This window comes from Diabrotica undecimpunctata, chromosome 11, assembly GCF_040954645.1.
Source record: "Diabrotica undecimpunctata isolate CICGRU chromosome 11, icDiaUnde3, whole genome shotgun sequence".
NCBI lineage: Eukaryota > Metazoa > Arthropoda > Insecta > Coleoptera > Chrysomelidae > Diabrotica > Diabrotica undecimpunctata.
Genome location: NC_092813.1, coordinates 13,317,696 through 13,326,775, shown reverse-complemented (window position 1 = coordinate 13,326,775; position 9,080 = coordinate 13,317,696). Strand labels below are relative to the sequence as shown.

At 36.3% G+C, this 9,080-nt stretch overlaps 1 protein-coding gene across 1 annotated transcript; it reads right to left on the bottom strand.

Moving 5' to 3' along the window:
• Nucleotides 1-1,367: 1,367 nt before the first annotated feature.
• LOC140452692 (uncharacterized) lies at nucleotides 1,368-2,213 on the bottom strand. The gene has a single exon (XM_072547011.1). The coding sequence runs from the start codon at nucleotides 2,211-2,213 to the stop codon at nucleotides 1,368-1,370; it is 846 nt and encodes a 281-aa protein (XP_072403112.1).
• Between the last annotated feature and the right edge of the window lie 6,867 nt (nucleotides 2,214-9,080).

The window sequence follows — 9,080 nt, the reverse complement described above, 5'->3', positions numbered from 1 at the left end:
TTTTTTTGTTGAGAGCCCATTCTAGAGCTTTATGAATTGCGAACATTTCTGCAGAGTATATAAAGCATTGTTTATCTAACTTAAACATAAGGGATTCTTTGTGATCCGGAATATATACAGCACAACCGACTCCTAATCTTGATTTAGAACCATCCGTGAACATTCTGCATGGATTATTAAGCTTGGCTATCTGATGCTGAAAATCAACTGGATTCTCATTGTCAAAATTAAGATACCAAACATTGGCTTTGGGATAAGAAACATTGAAATTTGATTGAAAGAAAGTTAGGTCACACGGAGTGTTTAGACATTGAGAAACGTTAGGATATGCCACTGCCATAATAGGAAAATTCCTGTTATGCCACCATTTGTCGACTAGATTAGAAACAGAAATATCACATATTTTTTGTAGCAGCTTATTTTGATTGTAAGACTGGCATTTGAGAATAAATTTTTCAGCTAAAAATAGTCGTCTTAAATGTAAGGGAGGTTCCATAGATTCGGCTAGAAGGTTCTCTGTAGGTGTAGATTTAAGCGCACCTAGAACTAATCGCAGAGCCTTATACTGAAGGCGGTCTAGTTTTTTAAGATGACTGTTTGTGGCAGATCCGTATAGAAAGCTTCCATAGTCGAGAATGGATCTGGTGTACGCACGATAACACATTAAGTTAATCTTAGGGTCGGCACCCCATCGATAGCGATTAACTACTTTAAGAATATTTAAACTTTTCTCACATTTAATTAAGCACTTGTTAATGTGTTCGTGTCATGTTAACTTGGTGTCCAATATAATACCAAGATAAGTGTAGTGATTTTGAACGGGTATACTTAGGCTGTTAAACATAATGCTGGATATAACTGATAAACGATGTCGCGTAAAAAATACCACAGCTGATTTCTTCGTAGAAGTTTGCTTTGGTATTTCTGCCGGAAATACCAAATGATTTCTTCGTAGTAAGTTCAAACCCTTGTTTAAGGAAATACTCTCTTGCGTCACACATAATCGTTTTTATTGAGTTAATACTTTGTTGGTATGAATTATTTACAGTGTAAAAGCAGAAGTCGTCTGCATATTCTAATATATTGCATTTAATGCCTATACTGTGAAGATCTATAGTGTATAGATTATACAACGAGGAGCTAAGGACAGAGGCTTGTGGTAGACCTTGATGCACTACTCTCGGGCCAATTAATCTATCATTACATCGAATGAATACCTGTGTATTAAGAAATAAGTTTACTAACACATATGAACATAAAGATGTAATACCTATGTGCTTTAGTTTTTCAAATAATAGATTTAAATTGACGTTATCATAAGCCCCTGAAATATCAAGAAATATGGCAGATAGAAAATTATTATTTGACTAGGATAACTGAATATCAGTCGTTAATTGAGACACACAATCCATAGTCAGTTTATTTCTACGAAAGCCATATTGACACACTGGGAAAATATTTTTGTTTTCACACCACCATTCTAATCTGCTTTTCATAATTCGTTCAAATGTTTTAAGCAAACAAGATATAAGAGAGATAGGTCTTAGGGCAATACGCTGGTTTACTTTGGGTATAGAAATAACCAAGCATTGTTTAAGAGAATCACAGTTGTCTCCTTTAAGTAAAATATTGTTGTATATTTTGCACAAATAATGTATGGCAATTTCTGGCAGGTTTAATAGCATGCTATAGTTAATGCCGCCAATACCAGAAGCTGTATTTTCAGAACTCTTAATATTTGCTTTAAGTTTGTCAGCTGAAATGGGGGTTAGTAAAAAGTGATCATTAGTGAAGATGCTCGGCATAAATACTGGTAGATGGACATAATCCGGAGAGATTTTTGTAAAAAGACTTTCTACTATGTCTTCATCATTAGCGGTGTACTTTTTCTTACCTTGAATTTTGTTTACCCTTTTCCAAATCTCTGAGGGTGAAGTTTGCCTACTAAGTGAGGAACAAAATCGAGCCCAACTAGATTTGGCTTTTGAGCGGAAAGTGCGTTTACATATAGCTTCATTCCTCTTATATTCAATAAAATTTGAAAGGGTAAGATTGGATTTATACATTTTAAAAGAATTTTTCCTCGAATTCCAAACAGTGAGACATTCATCATCCCACAATGGTGGTGTTTTGAAAGATTTGGCTGAGTGTTTGATAATTTTAAAAGATTTGTTGGCTGCAGTAGTAATAGAATCTAATAAGAAGAATATCATTTCATTGGTTTTGTTTTTATTTGATTTATATCTGAAGATGCTCTCTACAGAATCTCTAAATTTTTCTTAATTTGCATTAGACATTGACCACTTAACTGAAGATGTAAAAATTGTATTTTCAAATTTCATATCCTGCACAAAAAGTCTAATGGGAAAGTGATCGGATCCATAGGTATCTGGAAGAACGATCCAGTCAAAGGCTGAACATAAACTAGAGCTTATAATAGTAAGATCTACAACCGATTTGATATGTCCTGGAGGAGTAGCTCTATTAGCCGATCCGTCATTTACAACAACTAGATTAGGAAATACATCTAAGGCTTCTACTAATATATTACCATCGACGGAACATAAATTGGATCCCCATAATCCATGGTGAGCATTAAAATCTCCGGTAATAATACAATCATTGTTAATTTGAGAAAAAAAGACTAACGTAATCCTGCGTTGTTACTCTAACTTTTGCTGGACGATACACACTCAGAATAGAATAAATTTTTTGGTCAATCTTAATATTTACACCACAAACTTCGAGATTAGGATTGAAATTGTTAACAAATGAAATGGGCTCATAAATAATGTTATTTGCTAAAATAATGGTAACTCCTTCATATCCCTTACTTCTACTTTCATTAACTACATTAAAATTATTGAAGCAAACAGTATCAGATGGTTTGAACCAAGTTTCCGATAAAAGAGCTATATCAAAACGTTCTTCAAAAAGTAATTGATTTAAAGAATATTTGTTTGCATTTAGCGAACGAATATTCCATTGAATAATTTTAATGTTTTTGGAAGCCATTAAAGTTATGTAAAAATGTTACCTATAATATCTTTAATTTTATTTTCTAATTCAATTTCGTAAATTTTAAGATTAGATTCTATATTTAAGGAAGAATTGCAATAATCCTGGATACTTCGTTGGAACAAATTTAACGGGGCACGGCATTTAATAAAAAGTATATAAAAAATTTCTACTTACAGTACAGTTGACAGAATAACAGAACTTAAAATAAAAAGGAAAACAAACACAAACGGCTAAACACTCTGTATTATATCTTGAAACACATTCTGCACTTCACAACAGATCTAAATCGAGTAAAATAAAACTCTAGAACTACTTAAATATACAAATTTTCCCGAGGAACTCTTAAACGCGTCCAAACTAGGGATGGGAAAAACCTACCGGTTTTAACCGAAAACCGGATTTTTTACTTCGCAATAACCGGTTTTATCGGTTGTTTTTTTGTCCCTGTTATAACCGGTTTTTTATTTTTTAAGTAAAAACCGGTTATTAGGTTTTTACGGTGATTATGAATAGGTTAGGTATTTTTTTGGATCCCAATCATAATTATTATTTTCAAGTAATTATTCCAAACAAAACCATAATTCAAATTTTATTTTATTTTATAAATACAGAAGCAAACTGAAAGTGCAAACTCTCATCAGCCAGAAACAATTAAGTTTTATTATAATATTTCGTTGAAAAGGTATTTGTAATCATAATATTTACATAAGAAGTGATCTTTTACATCATCTATTTTTCACACTTGACTCTTGACATTGAAAGTGGGTGAATGGTTGTTTCTGGTTGTTTCTGATTACCAAAAATAATGTTCTGACTATAAATATCGAATTACCGATTACGAATACGAATCTCCAAGGATTTCCCTACGTTTTCAAAACGATAAACCCATACAGGAAGTATTAAATGAGTTAAAATAAGTACCTATTATACAAATATACAAACGTGTTAAAAGTAATACATGATAATTTTTTTTGATGGTAGTAAAAATAAAAGATGAATAGCATTATTCAATTTATTTTTAAGTAAAATATTTATGTTGATATTATTTTTTTTAAATGCCATTTGAAAGAGTCTGGGAAATTTTTTATAAGTTGAAATGGTTGGGGTGAGAAATTTTTTGGGTTTGGGAGGAGAGGAAAATTGGTGGGTATTTTAGAGGATTATATTTTTAAATGGTAAATTAAATTTGCATCATTAATTGAATACAATAATTGCATATTATATTCTACTCTCATTATATTCATTGACAATAGAACCTGAATTATTTTAGCGCTCTCTGTTGAGCAGTTGTATAATAATTTTGGTTTACTGCTCTGTGCATCTGACTACAACCAGATGGAATTCTGTCTACCATAGGCTTAAAAGATTTACACTAATGTCCCCATATATAGCTACAATATTGGCAGATCCCTCAATTAAAAAAGCACCAAGGATGATTTCTGATTCAGATATAAAACTAATCACTGAAATTGTAAGCATTTTATCGCCTTTCGATGAGGCCACAAAGGAGATCTCGGGTTCCCTGTACATTACTGCTAGCCTTGTTATCCCCCTTGTGTCTTTTATCGAAAGATTTTTAAGAAACCTAAAGTCAAACCTTAGTACAGCTCAAAAGTTATGCCAAAAGCTTATAACTAGCCTTCAAGAGAGGGGCACTAGGCTTTTACGAAATCCCCTGCTTTGCCATGCTACAATCACGGACCCGAGGTTCAAAAAACTATATCTGAATCCGTATATAGCGGAGACAGTCACATCCAATTTAGGCTCGGAAGTTAGGACGTAACTTACCGAAATCGGAAAACTTTCTCCTTCCTGCTCCTTCCAGAATGAAAAAGCCAAAGTGAGTTTAAAATCAAACCCTCTTTGGTCTTCACACGATCTGGAGTTGGTGAATAGTGGTTTCAGTTCAAGTTCTCAGGACACACAGATTTAAAGTTCTTTTTCAAATGAACTGACTCTATATCTGCAGCGGCCTTTGCTGCCAAGTGATCCGTTTTCATTCTGGGATTAGAACAGAACCATTATGCCAAACTTGGCTTTTATAGCTACAAAAATACATGTCGTTGGTCGGAAGTTCGGTGGCAACAGAGAGACTTGTGTCATCATTGAATGATATTGTGTCAGATGAGAAAAGCCGCTTAACCGACCAACATATTATATGAACGAGTTTTTCTTAATAGGCTTCATGAAAAATACTGGCCAACATAATGCTAAATCCATTTCATATAATATAACCTATTTGTAACCTTCTAACCTATACTTTTTTACTTAAAATATTACTTCATATTCTTTTATTGTATATTATTGCAATATGTATATATTAATCTTACGCTATATTATATTTAATAATAATCATAATCATAATTAATAATAAAATAATAAATAAATATAATAAATAATATAATAAAATGGTTTTATTAAAAATTGTGTTTTATTTATATTGATATTGATGTTATTTCGATAGTTCTAATTTTGATCATATTGATATCGAGTCGAATGAAGTATCGCAAACTAAAGTGCATTGGAAATGTAACTTTGTAACTATTGGATTAAAAAAACCGAAAACCGGTTTTTGCAAAAACCGGTTTTTTTGGCCGGTTATAACCGCCAGGTTAAACCGTAAGCAAAAAAAACCGGTATAACCGAAAACCGGTGTTTTGTCAAAAACCGCCATCCCTAGTCCAAACACTTTGACAGTTATTTGACACTATCTGTTATACCACGGGAAATTACAATATATTCTACAAATAACGAAAAGGAATTTTTACTAGAACCATTTAATATTACTGAATTAGAGTATGCACTAAAAACAGAAATGATTCTAAATATATAAAATAATAAGTCTAGTGTTGTGAATTTATTAAAAGGTTCAATATTTATAACACTTACGGATTTAATTTATTTCTTTATTTATATTAACTTATCTGACAATAATTTATTATATTCGTACGTAACAAATTCGCGAGCGCGGCTCTTGAGAATTAACTAACTCTCCATATAAAAATGTTGTATTTATATACGAAATCCTGATATACTGGAATAGTCGAGAACATCAAGTTGGAGAATTCACCATAATTTGAATCTAGACTTCCACCGAAATTTCTACAATAAAACAGAATAATTAGTCATAAAAGTTAGGCCAGTATATTTATCGTAACATTGCCCCCCTCTTAAAAGATGGTTCCTCCTGGAACCTTGTCGGGACTGGAACCGGAACTGTATGCTGGTATCGGCAACTGGACCCTCTTTTACAACTTCCAGTTGTATAAAAATGACAAGGGACGGTTTTCTCTCCGCACCAGTAACTATGCGGATTGCAACAGACTAACACCTGGACTTCGGTGTCTTTAAAGATCTCCTCCACCATATTTCGGATAACCCTCCAATCTAATTGGCGGCACTCCAACTTTGGCATGGCTAACTTTTGCACGTCGGACTCTAGTACGTGCTCTCTCAATTGAAGTAAGGCTTCCCATACATCTCGGTAGGTAGGTTGGTCACGGGCAGTGTCTTTTGTTACCAGGTAGAAAAGGTAACGTGATGCATCTTGGAGTTTCAAGGTTTTACCGGGAGCTGGCACCTGGCATTGAAGTTCTGCAACTCGACCAAACTTCCTTCGAAAGACGGATGCCAACCCTGGTGCGTCTTTGATACTGGCCGGGATGGTGAGGGCCAGCGAGTAGTCATCGGGGAGCGCGAGTAGATCTTGCTTTTCTTCAGTGGTAACACCATGTCTCGCTTTACCGGTACCTCCATAGGCACCCATGAATTCCTCAAACGTGAGGTCAGACACATCGTGGACTTGGTTTACTTCCACTTCTTCATCTACGTCGTGGTCACCTTCGAAAGACGCCAGCCGGTTATGATGTACTATCATCGGCTTTCCCTTCGGAATCTTGCTTATTCGGTAGATGACATCGTTGATCTTCTCCATAATGAGGTATGGACCTTCCCAAAACTGCTGCAATTTGGGAGAACAACCTTTTCGCTTCTTGGGATTATACAGCCATACTTTGTCGTTCTTCTTAAAGCAACCCTTTTCGGCTTGTGTATCGTACCGTTTCTTCATCCGGTCGCTAGCGATCTGAAGGTGGGAACGGACCAACTCATGTACATCGTCCATTCTTCTTCGTAATTCGATCACATAATCTTCACCTGCTACATCTTCTCCAGGTCGACACCCAAACTCTAGATCACAAGGTAGTCGCATTTCGCGTCCGAATAGGACTTTCGCTGGTGTCTGGCCTGTTGATTCGTTAACAGCAGATCTGTAGGCCATTGTGAAGAACGGAAGGTATTGGTCCCAGTCTCGCTGATGATCGGACACCATCTTTGTCAAATATTTGCCAACTGTCCTATTCATCCGTTCTACCATACCATCAGATTGCGGATGATATGCTGTAGTTCTTGTTTTCTTCATGCCTAGTCTATCACATATTCCTTGGAATAGATCGCTTTCGAAGTTCCTGCCTTGGTCACTATGGATCTCCAAAGGCACTCCAAATCGGCTGATATATTCTTGGATCAACTTATCTGCAACGGTGGCGGCCTTCTGGTCTGGAAGTGCGTAAATCTCGACCCACTTACTGAAGTAATCCATTACTACCAGCATGTACTTGCCTCCATTTTCACTTTCTGGAAATGGCCCAGCGATGTCCAAAGCTATTCTTTCAAACGGGCTTCCAACATTATATTGTCTCATAGGAGCTCTCCTTTTTCGGTAAGGCCCGTTACTCGTGGCACAAATAGTACATTTCTTACACCAGTCTTTTACATCGTCGGAACTGTTCATCCAATAAAACCGTTCCCGAATTCGCTGAAGGGTTTTCCTTACACCAAAATGCCCTCCCGATGGACTGTCGTGTAACTGACGAAGTACTTCGGCTATTCTGCTCTTTGGGATCACCAACTGTCTTCTCTTCTCTGAACCGTCATCATTTTCCAGGACTCGTTTAAGCAAGCCATCTTCGATGATAAATGAGTCCCACTGGGCCCAATACGTCTTAACTACTGAGCATAGGTTTGATATTTCCTGCCAAGGTGGTCGACGGTTTTCCTCTTTCCATTTTCGGATTTTCTGTATAACTGGATCTCTCTCTTGTTCTTCCCTGATCTTAGTAGGCGTCCAGTCGTCGTTGACAATCGTCGTTCTTAGCACTGCTGCTTCCTTGGATTCCGTTTTGTTGCAGTGGGAACACTCTGCTGAGCATGGCCTTCTGGAAAGAGAATCAGCGTTTCTGTGGCTAACTCCGGCCCGGTGCTCAATCTTAAAATCGTATTCTTGGAGTCGTTCGATCCACCTGGCTATCTGACCCTCTGGATTCTTAAACTGCATCAACCACTTAAGGGCGGCATGGTCGGTTCGGATTAGAAACTTTCTTCCATAGAGGTATTGATAGAAGTGCTCTACTGATTTCACTACTGCCAGAAGTTCTCTTCTCGTGACGCAATAATTCCGCTCAGGTTTTGAAAGAACTTTACTAAAATATCCGAGGACTCGTTCCTGTCCTCCTTGAATCTGAGACAGCACTCCTCCAATTCCCACATTACTTGCATCTGTATCTAAGATGAACTCTCCTTCTGGCAGTGGATACCCTAAAATTGGTGCTGTTATTAAATGCTTTTTCAAGGTCTCAAAGGCATTTTGGCAGTCTATATCCCAGCGGTATTCTCTTGCTTCCTCTGTAAGTCGCGTTAATGGCTTAGCGATATCTGCAAACTTCTTAATAAACCTCCGGTAGTAAGTACATAGTCCAAGAAAACTTCTCACTTGATGTTTGTCAGTTGGTTTTGGCCATTCCTTAATGGAATCGATTTTTCCCTTATCCACGGCCACTCCTTCTTTACTGACTATATGACCCAGATAATTGACTTTACCTTGAAATAGCTGGCACTTCTTGGGGTTTAGCATCAATTGGGCAGCTTTAAGTCGATTAAAAACGTTTTCTAAATTCCTCAAATGATCTTCGAATGTCTCCCCCAAGACGATTATGTCATCTAAATAAACCAGGCATGTTTTCCAAGATAACCCTCTCAACACATTTTCCATAAGCCTCTCA

Bases quoted from the DNA above. Each gene is read 5' to 3' on its own strand.
- LOC140452692 (XM_072547011.1), bottom strand. From the start codon at position 2,213: ATGATATTCTTCTTATTAGATTCTATTACTACTGCAGCCAACAAATCT.